The sequence below is a fragment of the Megalobrama amblycephala genome, linkage group LG12 (genome assembly GCF_018812025.1).
Source record: "Megalobrama amblycephala isolate DHTTF-2021 linkage group LG12, ASM1881202v1, whole genome shotgun sequence".
NCBI lineage: Eukaryota > Metazoa > Chordata > Actinopteri > Cypriniformes > Xenocyprididae > Megalobrama > Megalobrama amblycephala.
In genome coordinates this window covers 32032571-32051989 of record NC_063055.1, presented here as the reverse complement: position 1 = coordinate 32051989, position 19419 = coordinate 32032571, and the positions used below count along the sequence as shown (strand labels likewise).

The following is a 19419-nucleotide window of genomic DNA, read 5'->3' as shown; positions in this document are numbered from 1 at the left end:
TATCATTAAAAATCAAAATATTTTATCTTTGGTGTGTATTAAAACAATTGGTATCTAAGGTTAGCATCCAAATTTTCCATGACATAAAGAATATCATAAAATCTCCTAATTTTAAATTATTTTTTAATATCGGTATTTACAAAAATGGACAAATCTCGAAAGTAACTATGTAAATGTATTACATTTTTTTAAAAATAAAAAAAGAAAAGTGTATAAAATTACTGTTATTGTAATGTTGCAGTAAGGACATTTTGTAATAATAAGAAGAGATGAAATAAAAAATAAACATGTTCCAGATTCAAATCTTAATGTCTACATTTAATTTTGTGTACATTTTTATATGTATTACAGACTGTGATGGTTAAAATTAAATTCCTAGAGGTTGATTCTTTTTTTTTTTTTTTTTTTTTTTTTTTTAAGTTGGGAGAGTCAAGAGTGTTGCAGAAACACCCATGTATGGAAATAAAAATCCAAGCTGCACTCATATTTTCTTCAGAGAAAGTAAAATATCTATTTGCTTTTAATTTTTTTACTCAGCTTAGGATTCAGTCTGATCTCAGTAGTAGCGTTCTGATATTTATATGTAGCCTAGGTACACATTTTAGACCGATAAAGGTAAAGGTAGGTGCCACAAGAAGAAAAAATGCTTCTCTCTCGCTCTCGCTCTCTCAACATCAGAGAGCGAGAGAGAGAGAGAGAGAGAGAGAGAGAGAGAGAGAGAGAGAGAGAGCGAACGAACATAGGGGCTGTATTTTATGTCGCAATGTCTCCACGGCCAGAATCGCAGAAGGAAATACAAATGAAAAATGAATGAACACGACGCCAACGAATTGACTGCAACAAACGACAAACGTAAAGGTAAGAATGTTTCATGTATTCCTCTGTGAGAACACATTGTTACATATTAATGAAAACGTATGTAAGACGGTTCATGACCATGACAGCTACCTGCTCAGGAAAACTCTTTCGACTTGACGTCTTACGAACCGTTAATGTTCAGATTAAAATACTTTATTGGCGATATATGTTACTGTCAATTTTCGTGTCGTTGCGTTACGGAAATCGTTGCGCTCGAGGACGTATACACAGGCCTACAGAAAAGATAGGAATCTACTGCCATATGTCTTAGCGAAACCCTGGAAAGCAGATCGGTTTATCTAAAGGCTCATACTACATAGGCTACTTTAGATGCCCATCGAATTTTCTGAAACACCCTTACAGCACATAAATGCTGTATAGGTAGCCTATACACCCTATAATGTTTTATTAGTAACCTAATATGTGCTGTATGTGGTACATCTAAATTACCTGTTTTTAAGTAAAAAAATATAATTACGTTTAAATTAAACTGCATACATGAAAGTATTTTTTAAGGATAAGAGTTTTAATAAAGAGGTCATGAAATGCATTCTCAGATCTTTATATCATGTTTCTGGAGTTTAGCTAATTAAGTTTTTTTGCACCAAAAAAGTAAAAATTATCATTTTGTATCTTCATTTTCACTCTCTGACAAAAATACTTAGTTTTAAGGGGCATACTAATTTCAAAGATGCAAGTAAACGGCAAATGCGGTGATTGGTGAACTTCATCCATGCCCTCCTCCACAGCATGTGTGATGTCAGTTTTGATGGTTGAGATGCCGATGGCCAGCGCTGTATAGAGCTGTATGTGTTTGAGATCCTGAGGTAGAAGAAAATGAACCACCACAACGATTGCAACAGACTGTTTCAGCGTGGTAGCTGGCACTTGCTAAAATCTATTATTTGTATATAAAACTATTGTTATAACTTGTTAGACTGCTATAATGTATGTCTACAACTGGCAGCATGTTGAGAATAATTAAGAAAAGAGTCTGTTCTTAAATGAGATGATTAAATGAAAACATTCTTGTTCAATAGATCCGGCATGTCATTTAAAATTTCTAATAGTTTGATCTTTTGGAAGGATGCAGTTTTTGGAGGTGCAGTTTGTCTACATCCAGGGACAGAACAATGTCAGACAGTCTTACTCGACATCTTAGCCTCACAGCGTATTGATCTTGTGATTGATTGAATGACATGAGTTATTAAGAGCACACTTCTTGATTTACATGTTGAGGGGTTCCTTGTTGAAACTAACCCAGGGCGCATAAACCTTTGAGCAACTTTATACTCACATGGTGTAATTTCAAACCTTGTTTGGCTTCACAGTGGTAAACCAAGCTTTGGTAACCACAAGTTGGTTAACTTGTCTTAGTTACTGCATTGATAGGTTTTTAATTTACGGCTTTGTCAAAACACTAACCCCCAGTTTCAAAGACAAGGCTTAAGTCTAGTCCCAAACTAAAATGCATGTTTGAGCAGGATTTTGCAATTTTGAACTGGATAGAGCAGATATAAAATTGAAAAGCAAAACTGATATCTCTAGGATCCAGTAACATTTATCTTTATGGAAAGCCTCATTTTGACCTGTTATTGATATGAAATGTTATTGTTTTTATGAAGAAAATAGAGAGAATGAATTTGACCAGATATTTGTAGCAGCATACAGCGTAGGATCCACAGATCATTATTAGTAAATGTCATATGAGCCTACTGTATAAACAACGTTTACACATTTTTACGGGTATTTTATACCGCTTAGCTCTACAATTAGAGAAAAAGAAACACCATAGGAAAAGTATGTCAACAGTCAGGTGTGGCAAGTGTGTGCATGCAAGTATCTTATGGCTGGTCAGGAATTATGAATGAGACATTCCTTGGGAGTTGAACTGTTTATGTAAAACCTATAAACCTATAAAATCTATTATATGCTATAACATCTGGTTTGTTCTGACCTTAGTCTCACACACACATGTTCGTTTTTGTGAATTGTGGGGACATTCCATAGGCGTAATGGTTTTTATACTGTACAAACTGTATTTTCTATCTCCCTACACTACCCTACCCCTAAACCTAACCATCACAGGAAACTGTGCACACTTTTACTTTCTCACAAAAACTCATTCTGTATGATTTATAAGCCTTTTGAAAAGTGGGGACATGGGGTAATGTCCTCATAAGTCACATCTTTTTGTAATACCAATGTCATACCCATGTCATTATACACATTTGTGTCCCGATATGTCACAAAAACGTGCGCACACACACACACACACACACACACACACACACACACACACACACACACACACACACACACATGCATGTGCGTTGTGTTTTGACAGGACCAAATGTCCCCACAAAGTCAAATTTTTCTGGTATTTTCCTTAGGAAATACATAGGAAATACCTGAACCACACACACACACCCACACCCACACACATACAAAGACAAAGTTAAATGGTTAAAATTAAATGTGCTCTGATCTCTACAATTGGGCCTCTGTTTGTGCCTGGAAACATTCACGGAAATGTACAGAAATGTCTGCCTGTATGGAATCTGTGTGCATGAGAGGAAAAGATGGAGACTAGTTGCAATAACAGACTCTCTTTCAAATGGAAACTTTCTTGGTGCAACTATGCGGAATGTAACTTTTTTTTGTTTTACTTTGTTTTACTCTCTTTTAATGTATTTAAATATATTTGTATTACTCTTACAAATTATTTTAGCTGTTAAAACATTCATAATTAGATGACACAATGATTATATTTTTCTCTGTGCAGATATTTTAATGCAATTCTTACAGACAATGATCTCAATGCACCTCTTCTATGATTAACATGTTTTCAATTTATAAATTAAAATTCATAATCACATTCGTTTTTTGTGGGTCATATAACAAAAAATAACAAGGTGGTGTAACCATCCTCGCAGTGAAGAAAAAAGTCCTTAAAAGTATGGAAAAATAACTAAACCCTTGTGCATTAATTTAAAAAAGTTACTCTGATCGATCATAAAAATGTTACAGACTTAGCACAGACTTAAAGAAGACCCTTGGCAGATTATTGTTAAAGTTAAAGAAAAAAAAAAAAAAAAAAAAAAAAGATATAGAGGGTTATAGAGGTTTAAGTTTATGAAAATTAATTATGAATTAATTTTAAAAATTTTATTTTAAAAAATGCACAGATCAGGCATAACATTATGAACACTGACAGGTGAAGTGAATAACACTGATTATATCTTTATCGCGGCACCTGTTAGATATATTAGGCAGCAAGTGAACATTTTGACCTTCATCCTGTTGGTAGCCGTTAAAGTCCACTATATGGAGAAAAATCCTGGAATGCTTTCCTCAAAAACCTTAATTTCTTTTCGACTGACGAAAGAAAGACATGAACATCTTGGATGACATGGGAAAATTATCAGGAAAAGTTTATTTAAAAGTGGACTAATCCTTTAACATCCACCTCCTTCTTCCCTGAACTTGAACTTTGTTACAGTTACAATTAATCACTTAAATTCACGTTATTTAGTTTCATTCTAATGAATCAGCTGCAAGTGATGAATTACGACTCATAGTATCCCCCCCCAAAAAATTAATCCAAAAATCTTACATATTGTGCCTTTAAGAGTTATTTTGTGTTCCTAGTGTAAAATAGATTAAGGTCCTTAGCTATTTTTTGTTCCTAGTGTAAAATAGATTTATTAAAGTGGGTAAAATTCCAATAAAAATACAAACTTATGCAGTTTGCATTAAAATGATCAAAAAACAAAACTGAAAAAGACAAATTCCTTAGGAATGCATAAGGGTTAAGTTTGGTAAAAAAAAAAAAAAAAAAAAAAAAAAAAGTAAAGCAGTTGTTTTAAACTATTATTAAAATGTGAGAGGTTTTTCTTCTAAAGTCATTGTGGTGTGTCCAACATGCAGAAGTCATTCTGTTGTCATGTGACATTTTTTGTTGAACATTTGGACTTTTGTTGAACATTTGTATAAAGATTAACTTGAACAGTTTTGGTAAATAATTTACTCTTAGCTATAAATGACATCAGGTGGGCTGATTTCACTTGGACACTGATGATGTAGCACTTTGGCATTTAATAATGTTTTATTAACAAAGTTCGGGAGGAGCACGTTCAGATAATCTACCAAATTAGCATGAGGAGGCCTATATATAAATAGCTGAATCACCTCTGTCCCACAACAGTTCCCTTTCGATACTTCACTCGTACTGCATATGGGGGAAAGGTCTCCTTTTTCCCCGTTACTGAAGCCTTTTTCAATAACGCAGTGTAACTGCATCGTCATTGGTTCACTCATAGACAAGTTGTTGAACCAATGACGGTGCGGCATAGCTGCGCGACCTATGGCGACAGAGCGCGCGAATATTTTTAGGGCTTAGGGGTTTAGGGCTATATAAGCGGGCGTTTCGCCATAGGATTTCAGTTCTCTCTCCTTCAGCGACGACTTCACATCGCTCCTCGCTGATCTCCGGCTGAAGCCTTCGCCGCCTGGAAGAAGCTCGCCTGGAAAGAAGCTCTCGCCGCCGTCGAAGAGGCTCCCGCAGCGGACTGCTGAGCTCGCCGAGGAAGAAGCGCCGGCGCCCTCGTCGACTGCCGCCCCGAGCGCCGTCTCGAGCCGCCCACTTCCCGCTTCGGGCCGCCTGCCAGCCCGTCTCCTGCCGGCGCGCCTAAAAGAGCGATTTTCCTGCGGTTTATTGCCGCTCTAAAAGAGCTTTCCAACAGCGGTTTTCACTGCTCTAGCGGCCCTCGCCGCTCTAAAAGAGCCCCTCAAACGCCGTTTTCACGGCGGCGGCGTTGTTACAAATGCCGCGCCACGCGTGTGGCACATGCAGAGCCCCTCTGCATGACGACGACGGTCACGGTGAGTGCGTCGGCTGCCTGGGCAGACCCCATGCAGAGGCCGCGCTCACCGGGACCTCGTGTTCTCACTGCGAGCCAGCTAGGAAGAGACGGCGGGGTAGAGCGGCCCAGCGCACGGAGTTGGATGACGTCACGCCGGCTTCCCCGCGTGCTTCACCCTCTCCCCCGAGAGAGCAGTCCCCCGTCCTGTTCTCCCGGCCTGAGCTGCGTCCCTCGGCAGATGCGAGCGACCTCATCTCTTTTGGCGGTTCTGAGGACGAGCCGCTTGATGACGTCATGTCTCTCACGGCCTCTGAATCCGAAAGTTGGGCCGGTGATTCTGACCCTGCCCGCCTTCCCTCGCTGGAGCCCATTGACTGCAAGCCGGGTATGGATGCCGAGCTCTTCCGCATCCTTTCGAAAGCAGTAGAGGTTTTGGACCTCGAATGGGCTCCGCCAGAGGAGCCATCACGGAGCAGGCTCGATGAGTGGTTCCTGCCGAGTTCCCGCCAGGCCCCTTGTCAACGCGCCGCACCGTTTTTCCCAGAGGTTCACAATGAGCTGACGAAGTCATGGCGCCCCGTATTCTGCCCGCCTATGTACTACGCATTATTCAGCTCTCACCTCTGTGGATGGCTCTGAAGAGAAGGGTTACGAGCATCTACCGCCCCTGGACGAAGCGGTGGCGGCTCACCTCTGTCCCCCCACGGCTGTGGGTTGGAAAACTGAGAGGGCCCTTCCATCCAAGCCCTGCAGGACCACTTCTGCCCTGGCTGGCAGAGCATATACGTCCGGGGGCCAGGCTGCCTCAGCGCTGCACGCCATGGCTATTCTCCAGGTGTTTCAAGCGAAGCTCCTCCGTTCTCTGGATGAGTCCGGCGTCGATGCACCTGCCTTCCGTGACCTCCGCAGCGCCACTGACTTAGCCCTGCGTGCCACAAAGGCCACAGCTCAGGCCATTGGACGATCCATGGCCAGCCTGGTCGTGCTTGAGCGCCATTTGTGGCTCAATCTGACCGAGATTAAGGAGATGGACAAGACGGCCTTTTTGGATGCCCCGGTCTCTCCTTCTGGTCTCTTCAGGCCAGCAGTAGAGGGCTTTACGGAGCGTTTTACTGCAGCACAAAAGTCGTCTCAGGCTATGCGACACTTCCTGCCTAAACGCCCTAGCTCCACGTCTGCTTCCAGCCGCCCCAAGTCTGCGCCGGCTCAGCAGAACAAAACTGCCCCCTCTACCTCTCAGGCAGCACCACCCAAGGAACAGCGCCATCGTAAGCGCTCCTCCTTCCCGAGGCAACGTCAGGGACCCCGGCCTAAGATTACGCTGGACCCGACGCCTCCTAAGCCCTCCTGATATTTCAGGAAGGAAGAGGATGGGGCAAAGTCTCGCCACGGCCGGACCACCCCAAAAGCTCTTTCGTTCCACCCCCCTCCGCCTCGTTCAGCTCCGGGCGTGGGAGATATGTTCAGTGTTGTACCAACTGGGCCCAGTGCTGCGTCCATGCAAAACGCTATTCTTATGGCGAACACTATGAATATTCTACCTTCTCTAAGAAAGAGCGAAGTTCCTCTTCCACTCTCTCCGGTGCACGGGCCCCCGATTGGCGGCCCGTCACCCGATACCATTCAGCCCCTTGTCACGCGGGCCGAGGCCTGGCGGGCCATCCCCGGAGTGTCAAGCTGGGTTCTGGGAACCATAAGTCGAGGCTACTCGCTTCAGTTCGCCCGAAGGCCCCCGCGCTTCAGCGGGGTGCTTCAGACTTCAGTCAACACGGACGACGTTCATGTCCTCCGAGCCGAAGTCACGTCTCTTCTGAGGAAAGGAGCTATAGAAATAGTCTCCCCCTCAGAGAGCAATTCGGGGTTCTACAGCCGTTATTTTCTAGTTCCCAAAAAAGATGGCGGTCTCAGACCCATCTTAGATCTCAGGCTCTTGAACCTCTCCCTCATGAGACGGAAGTTCAAGATGTTAACGCTGAAGCAGATCCTCGCGCAGGTTTGCCCCGGGGAATGGTTCTGCTCGCTGGACCTGAAAGATGCATATTTTGACATCCAGATAGCCCCCCATCACAGGCGATTCTTGAGATTCGCGTTCGAGGGTGTGGCTTACCAATATACGGTCCTTCCATTCGGACTGTCCCTAGCTCCTCGCACTTTTACCAAGTGCATGAACGCGGCGCTTTCCCCACTGAGACAGATGGGAATCCGGGTTCTCAATTACCTCTACGACTGGCTCATCCTAGCCCAGTCACGAGCCGAGCTGGAGCATCACAGATCCGTGTTACTCAGCCACTTGGAGTGCCTGGGTCTCAGGGTCAACTTTGCCAAGAGCTCACTGCTCCCCAGCCAGCGTATAACGTTCCTGGGTGCAGTTTTCGACTCAGTCCGTATGCCGGCTGTAGTATCTCCAGAGCGCGCTCTGGCCATTCAGCAGCTCGCGGCATCGGTCAGGAACAGAGCCTATTTCCCTCTGAAGTTTTTCCAGAGGATGCTAGTGCTGATGGCTTCCGCCTCCCCGGTTCTGCAGCTCGACCTTCTTCGGATGCGGCCTCTGCAGTACTGGTTGAAGTTCCGGGTCCCTCCTCACGCCTGGCAGCACGGCCGCCTGCGGCTCGTGGTCTCACGAGGAATGCCATCTGCACATCAACTGCCTCGAGATGTTGGCAGTGATTCGAGCCCTTCATGCGTTCCAGGCACACCTGACAGGGCGCCACGTCTTAGTCCAGTCGGACAGCATGACAGTGGTGTCATACATAAATCACCAGGGCGGTCTTTCGTCCAGCCGCTTATGCGCTCTGGCGAAGCGTCTTCTGGAATGGGCATCACCGAGGTTTCAGTCGCTCAGGGCGACTCACATACCCGGGAGAACAAACTTGGGAGCAGACATGCTATCTCGGAGCAATGTCCCCTCAGACGAGTGGATGCTCCACCCCCAGACGGTTCTCATGATCTGGGAGTTCTTCGGAAAGGCAGAGGTAGACCTCTTCGCTTCAGAAGGCAACTCTCACTGCCCAATTTATTTCTCAAAGGAGGAAGATGCGCTGGCCCAGCACCCTCCTTTATGCTTTTCCCCCGATCGCTCTGATCCCACAGGTCATCAGACGAATCAGGGAAGACAAGCACAGAGTCCTCCTGGTGGCCCCGCTCTGGAGGAGCCAAGTTTGGTCCTCAGAGCTGTTCAGGCTTTCCACAAAAGCTCCGTGGCCGATCCCCCTGAGACGGGACCTCCTCTCTCAGGCGAACAGGATGATTTGGCATCCCCAGCCAGAACTCTGGGCTCTGCACCTCTGGTCCCTCGACGGGAGCCTGCTAACCTCCCCGGGGACGTGCTGAATACCATTTCTCAGGCGAGAGCTCCGTCCACGAGACGCCTCTACGCCCAGAAATGGTCGGTCTTTGTTGACTGGTGTTCTACACGCAACATAGACCCAGTGGAGTGTGACGTATCTCTGATACTGTCTTTTCTCCAGGAGCGTTTGAATCTGGGTCGCACCCCTTCAACGCTCAAAGTTTACGTAGCAGCCATTGCAGCATTTCACACTCCTATCGCTGGCCAGTCAGTGGGACGAAACAACCTCGTGGTGCGTTTCTTGAGAGGTTCTAGGCGATTAAATCCTCCTCGTCCTCTCACTGTTCCCACCTGGGACCTCTCTTTGGTCCTCAGAGCTCTTAAAGGGCCTCCCTTTGAGCCACTGCGTTCAGCTGACCTCAGGCCCCTGACACTCAAAACCGCTCTGCTACTTGCACTAGCATCGGTTAAGCGAGATGGTGACTTGCAGGCCCTCTCCGTGAGCCCTGCATGCCTTGAGTTCGGGCCCAACGACTCCAAAGTTGTTTTGAAACCTAGGCATGGCTACGTCCCTAAGGTGCTCTCGACTCCATTCAGAGCACAGGTTATTTCCCTCTCAGCGCTTCCTCCCTCGTCAGACGAGCGAGAGTTGGAACTACTATATATATATATTATATATACGCAGTCGACTCACCTATGTTTCTCGTCAGTTTTCACCCTAACTTCCCAACATGTCTGAAATCGATCTCTTCCCCTTCCGATGAAGAATCTTTCGTCCTCGAGGAATCTTTGCCACAATTATCTGGCCTAAGGAGCAATTCTCCTCTGCCTAACACCACCACCAATCCCACAGTGTTATCTTGGGGGGCGTCAGCCTAAACAAACGGGTCCCTGCATGGCAAGACGAACTTATTGTCCATAGAGAAATGGACAATACGGCCTGTCAAGCACTAAGCTCCCATCTGGGGCCATACCGCCCTCTTCCCGCGAATGAACGTGCCTTCCTCCAATGTCAGGCTGCCGCAGCAGGCCATCAGCGAGCCGTGCCACATATTCAGTTCTGGCCCCGCCAGCTCAAACCAGTAAGAGCACAGTTCAAATCCTTCTGGTTTTCTGCCCCTGGTTGCATCGCTTTCAGTCGCTAAATAACGAGCACAGTTTATGGTATCTGGATACTGGATTTCTATCATATAAATCAGACTGTATCTTCCTGTTTGATCATCCAACATCAAACAACGATTACAGAATCAAGCTGAAGTGTCCTAAGAGGTGAATATGCGCAGGTTATAGTGCGTTTTAGGCTTCTCATCATATAACCGTATGTTATCACCTTCAGAAAACCTATAAAAACGAGAAAATAAGAATATTTACAAAACTTTAATAATCGATCTATTAGCCCGCATGGATTCCAGTTCCCTAGGTTAAAACCATGGGTCCAGCCACATCCATTGAATTCTGGGCATTAACTTGGATATAGTTAATTTATAGAGCTCACTGCACAAGGAAAAATTGATAGGATATTTCTGGTCACGTCCAATTTCCTAGACAGCCTAAACTGTTCTAAAAACGTGAACTGCTATCTTTGCTTGGCCACTTAAAATTAATGCTGCGTGGTGCAGGCCCAGTCATCAGTCTCAAAATCTCTTTTTGTCTCTGGCCTACAGCTCCAACCGCGGACCCTAGCGTGAGCCTGCCTCTGCTAGCGGCACAGGCCCAGATGGACTATTTTTCCACCTCAGCTTTCCTCTTCCTTTACCTTCCCCGTTACAACCCAAGCCACAGGGGCTGACTCAAGCTTGCATTCCCCGGAATATTCGCCTCCTAACTTTCCCTGTTCTCTGCAACACAGATGCTCATACCACTGAATGCCATTGCTTTGGAACCGCACCTTATCGCCAGCAACATCAGAGCACAACTGTTATTAGAAATTCAGGCTACTGGCTCCAAGGCGGACCCAACCCCAGTTTCTCACTACTCAGAGCTGATCTTCCCATAAACCACCCACTAAAACCCCTCCTTGATGCCATTATTCAAGCCTTTTCTCCTAGAACCCTCCAATCCTTCTTATCCGCATGGAAGTGTTTTAAGACCACTCCACATACAACCTACTTTTCCCGAATTTTCTCTGCTTACCATCACCTCATTCTTATCTCAATAGCATCAATAACCTACAAGTGTCAGGTGGGTGGAAGGGAAGGAGCGAGGACTCAATGATGCAGGGAAAGGAAGGGCTTTATTAATAATAAAAATAAAAACAAAAACACAACAAAAACAACCCCGAGGGGGAAAACAGACTATAACTTAAACTTGACTTGACTTGACTCGACTGACTTGACTTGACTTGACTTGACTTGACTTGACTTGACTTGACTTGACTTGACTTGACTTGACTTGACCTTGAACTCGAACTTGACTTGACACACAAGGAATAATATGACAACGAACCAGCACAGGACTGCAAACACAAGGAGAATAAATAGGAGAGCAAACAAGGCAGGTAACGAGGGAGGACAGGTGGGGCAAATCAACCAATAATCAGGTAACAAGATGGGCGGGGTCAAGACAATAGAGATGAGAGCACATGGCACAAAGAAACACATGACAAGCCATGTGCTCACACCAAACAAAACAAAGACACAAGCACATGGCCAATGAAGACAAATCACAAGCCATGTGCTTACACAAGACGAGACATGAACACGTGACTATGAAAACTCATAAGCCACGTGTTCACACAAAACGAGACAACATGAGAGCACGCAGCCCGTGAAACACAGACTGCGTGCTACACAACACAAGACAAAAACACAACATGAAAGCACGCGGCAGGTGGAAATGACCGCGTGCTACACAAAACATGAGACAAGAGCACACGGCAAGTGAAAGTACACACAAACCGTGCGCTCACAATAAAGACAGGACTGGGAGCGCGAGTGTCCGAATCCCGACACGAAACCAAAACCAAACTAGACATGGGTGCCGGGATCCGAACGCCACGCTCCCAACATGAAACAAGGCACGCAGACGAGAGAGCGCACGGCTCGAGAACACTCGAGACCGTACGCTCCCACAAAAACAGGACAAGAACGGGAGTGTCAGAGCTCTGTCACAAAACCAAGAAATAAACTAGACAGAAGTGACAGAACCCTGACAACAAGTGTGTCTCCACCCTTCGCCGAGGCTAGCACTCCAACGCCCGCAGACTCGACGCAAAGTTCATATTGACTTTTTTTCTCGTTTTCTCAGATGTTCAGAACTCACCATCACTTACAGCTTCAATCCAAAAGTCCATCCCACAATCTCGGATATATCAACACTTGACGACGACGCCATTGCTTACTTCATAAAGCAAAGCAAGACAGATCAAATGAAAAAAGGCCATTTCATCTACATTTTCAATCTTCCATCACCAATCCAACCATACCAATCCCTCTTAGCCTATCTGTTTTTAAGAAGCTTTCAGGCTAAACTCCCATCTGACCCACTTTTTCAGACGACTCCAATCGCCCCATCACACGTTTCTGGTTCCAAAGACACCATTTTGCTCCAATCCGGCATCCCAGCAGAGCATTTCTCCAGTCATTCATTTCGAATAGGTGCAGCAACCACGGCTGTCCAAAAAAGGCCTTCCCAGCAGCAGATCCAAGCACTTGGACACTGGTCATTGGAGGCTTCAGAAGTTACATTCGATCAAATCGCTCCCATATCAAAGAAGCTCAATGAACTCTCATCAGCTCAATTCTTTTAACCCTCTAAGACCTGAAGGCTTTTTTAGAGGTTTTTTTTCTGAGCGACACACATAAAAGTAAAGACTCATAACTCCAAAACTGTAGCAAGGAGAGTCAAAAGGTAGGTATCATTTGATAGAACACTTTTTAAATTTTTAGAAAATATAAATGACTTTACATTTGGATGTAAAGATTCATTTACATCCAAATGTACATTTTGATTCATGCTGAGAAACTGCTGTTAAAAGACAAAAAATATATAATTTTTTTTTTTTTTATAATTTAAAAAAAAAAAATTATTTGACATGGAATAACTCAGGAAGGCAATAAGATCAGAGAAAAAATATTTTTTGGTGATGCTCTCCTACATGTCAGCTGCATGGTTCAAATTTTGTAGTGGTAGCATAAAGTATAGTTGAATAAATTGTTATTCATATTCCCACGGGCGGTAAACTCAAGTTTAGAAGCACTTCTCAGTACTCGTTAGGAGTTTTTCAAAATGGCTAGATGCATTAAAAAGATGAGATTCTAAGCTTTAAGATGATACCTATTTTGAAAACGAACATGGATGGGTCCGGAAACATTGGATACACACTGCATCCCGGAAAGATGAGAGACATGTTTTTAGCCATGTATGTTAAATCATTCTGTGAGTAATATCTTGTGATCAACAAGATATATTATGTTGATTTGGTTCATTTTAGTCATGAGAATCTGCTTTAAATAATGATGTGCCATTTTCTATGATCTGTGCATTTTTCATGAAGTTATGAGCACGTGAAATCTACATATTTGTATTCAGTTAGCGGCTGTGCTGTTTTTGTTGTAAACGCATATTACTCAGACTCATTAAAGGGTGAAAACTATGCAACAGAAGCATCTTGGAGGATTGATCTGAACATGTAACGTCTCTGGTTTTGTATGCAAAAATATTTTTTTGTGCTACCTATATGGGTTCAGTTTTTATTAGCTCTTAAAGAGAGACAGGCAAATGGGAACGCCTACGCTCCATCCGGTCTTAAAGGGTTAACACCAGCTTGCTCCCATACACCCAAACCTACAGGCTCACCCTCTACTTAACACCACCAATCCACTTATAGTGGAAAATTTCCATTCTAACCGCTGCAGCCGCATCCACCCACGTGCTCCCGCAGGAACCAACTTCACTATTCAACTGCCGCAACAGCAATACTACCTTAAGCTCCCAGAGAAGATCTGCTTTTCCATCCAAATTTTCTCTGCCTCAGCAATGCTATTCCCTCCGCTTCTACAGAAGCGCCTTTTCTTCACTGCCACAGCAGTGACATTCCTCCACATTGCGGCAGGAGCTCAGTTTCAAAAATTTCATTGCCGCAGCAGTGATGTTCCCTCACTCTCCCGCAGGAGCTCCGTTTCTTTGGAAATTTCTCCACTGCCACAGCAGTGATGTTCCCTCACGATCTCACAGGAGCTCAGATTTCTCTGGAAAATTTTACGCTGCCGCAGCAGTGATGTTCCCTCAAGCTCCCGCAGGAGCTCAGTTCCATTGGAAAATTTTCTCCACTGCCACAGCAGTGATGTTCCCTCAAGCTCCCACAGGAACCCTGTTCCCTGTTCCTTTGATTACCTTCTTTGTGTATTTATGCCTTAATTCTTCATCAGTTCATTGTCTTGTGTTAACTTTATGTTTATGGTTTGTAGTCTTGCTCTCAGTGTTGATTAAAGTATTGGTTATACTCATTCATCCTGCATCTTCCTTTGGATCATCTTTACAAGTCACCCTGTGACAATAGGTTCAACGTTATCATTTAGTTTAAGATGTAATCTCCTTCCCATTTGAGCTTTTGGAGTTATTCATAGTGTTACGACCATCTAGGGTCAGCCATGACATAAATGAATGTGCGCTCACTCACAATGTAAATTTCCAACAAAGGTGTTTATTTACAAAAAAAAAAAAAGTGGAAACCAGAAGTAAAGGCATTTAGCTCAAGAGTTGACAAGGCCAAAATAACAAACAAATATAACTAAATGAATACCTTCAAAATTCCCTAAAAGAAAAGAAAAAACAAAGAAAAGTACAACATAACTTCCCTTGCTCCCTAAACCAAAAACATAGACAAACGGTACAATCAAAAGACATGGCGTCACACTCCCTACTTCCCTTAAAATATTTACAAACCAATATTTACAAAATATTTACAATGAAATACAAATGAGTCTGAATCAGCAAATTAAACAGCAAAGGTTGACCTTACAAAGCAAACTAAACTCAAAGTATACACAGTCAGAACACAAGGGAAGAGCAATACAAGTGGCACGCATTCAGCTTCGTAGAATGTTTGGGGAGGTCCTTATAACTGGAGCACAGACAGGGACTGGACCAATCAGGAACTCAGGACCTCTACAGGCTAGATTGCAGGCCACACCTCCTCCTGAAACACACACACACTTAGCATATGATAGTACGCAATTAAAATAGTTGACAATGGTGATTGCTTTAAGTAATTTTTTACTTTTTTATGTTTCTTTCTGATCCTGAAAATGTGGATGCTGTATACTGAATTAAGGCTGCAACAACTAACTGATAAGATGGAAAGTAACAGCAAAAGTTCTATCCATCATGTATTCTTTGACCAAAAATTAAAAAGATCAGGTGCAAAATATGTCTATAAATTTTTCTCATTCAATATATGCATTTATCTCTCAAATGCTCATCAATCACCAATGAGAATGGCTTGTTTTCAACACTGTGAGTTTAATTTTAATGTACTTGTTTCTCTCTGCAGGAGAAGAAATGAGAAGAAACGGGGGAGCATATGATTTCAACAAACAGCCATAGCAGTTTCACTGTAGGGCAGATTGTCAGTATGGTGCCTCTACTCCAACTCTTTCTTCTACTGCCTTTAATTCATCCATTCATAAGTCATGTGCATGGAAACTTTCTTTCTCCTCTGACTACTCATTCAAATCACAGCCTGTTTTCCTATTGTTCAAAAAAACAGACTTATGTGCTTGTCAAAAAAACTGATCATAAACTGTCTGCCAATGCTGCATTAGTTGTCAGACCATTTCTTTGTGGCTTCTATGGGAAAAGTTTAATTAAATCAATTGGAGATTCAAGTAAATGGACTGAAAGTAGAAATACTGAGGACATATTTTCAGCAAAAACGTCACATACTGAGACTGGGTCAAGAGGTAAATTTTTAGTATCACACAAAAACAGAGTCAAAAGAGGTTCTACTCAAAATGCCATGCTACCACAAGATGCCGCTGGAAAAGAAAAAGAAACTGTTAGTGAGACAGACACGATGACAGATGACCCAGTTGCTGAATTTAAAGAGAAAGACTTGTCATCAGTTGGGTCAGGTGATGAAGAAAATGGCTTTGTTAGGTCATCAACAGAGGCTATAGCATTTCTTGGTGAAGAGCATGCCCAGAACAGACCACAAGTTCAGACTGCTACTGTGGCTAGTTTGGCCACAGTACATACAAATCCAACAATCAACCCTTCACAGCAGACCAGCCCTTCTGCAACTGCACCACCTAATGAAAAGCTTCTATCCACTTCCAATGGGATAAGACAATTGGATGGCAACAGAACTCGATTGGAAATAGGTATAATACAGATAAAGTAATGTTGCGTTCACATAAATAATCGTGATTACAAAATAAGACATCTCTGAGATTCTTTATATATATATATATATATATATATATATATATATATATATATATATACACTCTAGATGTAAATATTTATAATATATGTAAATGCATTGTTTTTATTTATAACAATTCTTTAACAAAAAACTAGAGAAAAACTGTTTGATGTTTTCTTTTGTTTATCAGGTAGTTTGGGGACAACCACTCCAGCTAAAATTCAGCCAAAAAGACAGTTTACCACTTTACGATCATATATTGAAACCACCTCTCTTAATACAAGCAAAACCAGTCTACAACTAGAGGCACCGACACTGGGAGTGGACATTGTTAGTTCCAACCATTCACAGCCAAAAAGCACTTCACAGTCAACAAGATCAGCAAAACTACCCAATGACCAATTAATGGAACCAGGAACTAAAAGAACAGTGACCGATATAAAGAACACTAAAGGTATGAATTATTTGTCTGAAGGATGAAAAAACAACTATTACTTGTGCTATTAGTATACTTCTTTTAAACTAAAAATAAGAGAGTATAATTTCAGTGTACTTTTTATGTTCTTATACTGACAGGTATATAGAGAAGTATGTATATTTGGCTTTATCTTGTACTTGATCTTTTGATTGGGATATGCTAAATTATTGTACTAAAAGTATAATTAAGTATTCTAACACCCAGTTTCACAGACTAGGCTTGAGCCTAGTACCAGACTAAAAGGCATGTTTGAGCTGTTTAACTGAAAGCAGCATGGTACGGCTCGGTACGGCTCACTTTTTGGTGCTTTTCCACTGCAGGGGACAGCTCGGTACGGAACGGCATGGCTTGCTTAAATAGTACCACCTTGGTTGAGATTACAAGTGTGCCATACTGATACTAAATGTGATATGCAAACACTGCAGATCACTGATTGGTCAGAGAGAGTCGTCACAACCAGCGTCATTGGATTTGAAACACAAGACACCAAACACGCTAGATTTAAATAGTCAGTAACAGCCACCGCAGTATCATTTGTTCACACTTGAAAAAAAAAAAAACTTTTTGAAACTACTTGCTTTTAATGACCATTGCACACAACTTGAAAAAAGAAATGGCTGTATTATGGTCAGTAGATGAGGTACAGACTCGTTGGTAGCTAGCCGAGGAGTGGATCCACGGCAGTAAAAGAGGCGCAACTAAATTGTTCTAACTGCAGTGGAAAAGAAAACCGAAAGTAAGCAAGCCGAGCTGTGCCGAACCGAGCCGAGTTGTTCCACATAGTGGAAAAGTGCCATTAGCTTGCTGTTGTGTTCAGGGATGTTGATAATGGGGGAAGGGGGAAGGGTACAGATATTGATGTGATTGCAAGCAGGTTGAGTTAAAGACCTATTAGTCTGCGCCATCTAGAGTTTCGTGACAGAACTTTGTATTAGTGCACTAGTAGTACTTGTACATGTTCTATATTAGTACTTTTTAAGAGTACATTGGCCCACTTTTTAGTTTTATTAAAGTATACTTTTAATTGTACTTTAAAGTGCACTTCAAGTGTAATGGTAGTAAACTTTGATTACACAACTCGTTTACATCTAACATTTTTAGTGAACTTATAGGCATAGGCAACATTGTACTGTGGTACGCGCACCATCCATGCTGTCACAAAAATGTGTTGCACGGAAGAATTTGGAAAGCAGATGGCTGAAGAAGCCTATGCTTTAGGCTTGAGTCAGGTCTCCACAGACCACAGTGTGTGTCCCGAGCGAGATCCAAATCCACATGAATGTTTAGTCCTTCACGGTGGCATAGTGGTCGGGCACGCAGGGCATATTAAATTATTATTATTATAAGTCTACTTTTATTTGGCTAGTAAATTAATATTACAATAATTTAATAGCACATCACTACATAACCGATGTGCTGCAAGGATAATAAAAGATTAGCTAACTCCTCATCTCAAAAACAACTTAACACAAAATACTTCTCGATTCACGAAAATACTATTTTGTTCACTATGGACCACAAGAGAAATATAAAAAAAAAAAAATTAGATTAATCTCTCATCTTCTAAGAAAATGCAGCGCCAGATGGCGGACATTTGGTCAGTTTTTACTTTCAGTTTCTGTAGTGAATAATTGACTGGTGTTTAAGACTTCTTCACTGGCATAACTCTCACGCAAAGTTTGCACATTGTTTGTATGATATCCACTGGCTTGACTTCATGGTTTAAAATGGAAATATTTTCAATATTGCGACATGGCATTTTTCTTTATCACCAGTTGCTCACAAAATGATGGACAATGGTTTATGTTTCATGCGCGTCATTTCCCGTGATAATTATTAAATAATTGAGGAAATAAAAAAGTAGGTAAATGAACAAGTAACAAGCAAACTTAAACGAGTTTGCTTGTTACTTGTTTATTATGCTTAATTATGCATATAATTAAGTAATTATTAATTACTTGTTTATTATGCCCCCCCCCCCCTCCCCCCATGTAGTTACTTATATTACCAGCACTTTCTTGGGAAGCACACGGTAAGTACACATACTGTAAAATAAAGTGTAACCCCAAGAACTGTGAAACACAGAAACAGCGCAAACACCACATACATCATCCTGGGCCGTCCCTGGCTGTCTAAACATTCTTCTGTTCTGTCATGGAAACTTGGTGAGATTTTGAAGTAGAGCCCACAATGCTTCTCAACCTGCATCAGTCCAGTAACCCGACCTTCAGTAAGAGACAAGAATGTTTCCTTGAATATCAAACCTGTTACTGTCAACACTACCTCCATAGAAAATGACGGTCCCATTAACATCCCTCCCTACTACCAACAAACTCTCAGTGTATTCTGCCTGAAAAGAGTTTCCCAATTACCCCCTTACTGACCATAGGACTGTGCCATCAAACTGCTGCTGGGTGAACCTTTGCTCAGAGGAAGGATTTACCCTCTCTCACTCCTGGAGCAATGGGCATGAAGGGTTACATCAAAGAGGCTTTGGCATAAGGCTATATCCATCCATCTACCTCCCCTGCCGTGTCTATTTTTTTCTTTGTCCAAAAGAAGGATG

The 19419-nt window shown here is 42.7% G+C and overlaps 1 protein-coding gene across 2 annotated transcripts in view; it reads left to right on the top strand.

The window, feature by feature from the left end:
• The first annotated feature begins 277 nt into the window (after positions 1-277).
• LOC125280254 (proline-rich transmembrane protein 3) overlaps positions 278-19419 on the top strand; it is a 31467-nt gene continuing 12325 nt past the window's right edge. Inside the window, exons 1-3 of one of the 2 annotated variants that reach the window (XM_048210650.1) lie at positions 281-858; positions 15503-16331; positions 16566-16829. In XM_048210650.1, the coding sequence (XP_048066607.1) occupies positions 15533-16331; positions 16566-16829 (1063 nt within the window). In that variant the 5' untranslated portion in view covers positions 281-858; positions 15503-15532. Of the gene's footprint in view, positions 859-15502; positions 16332-16565; positions 16830-19419 lie in introns of both variants that reach the window. The other variant, XM_048210651.1, reaches the window with a different exon arrangement.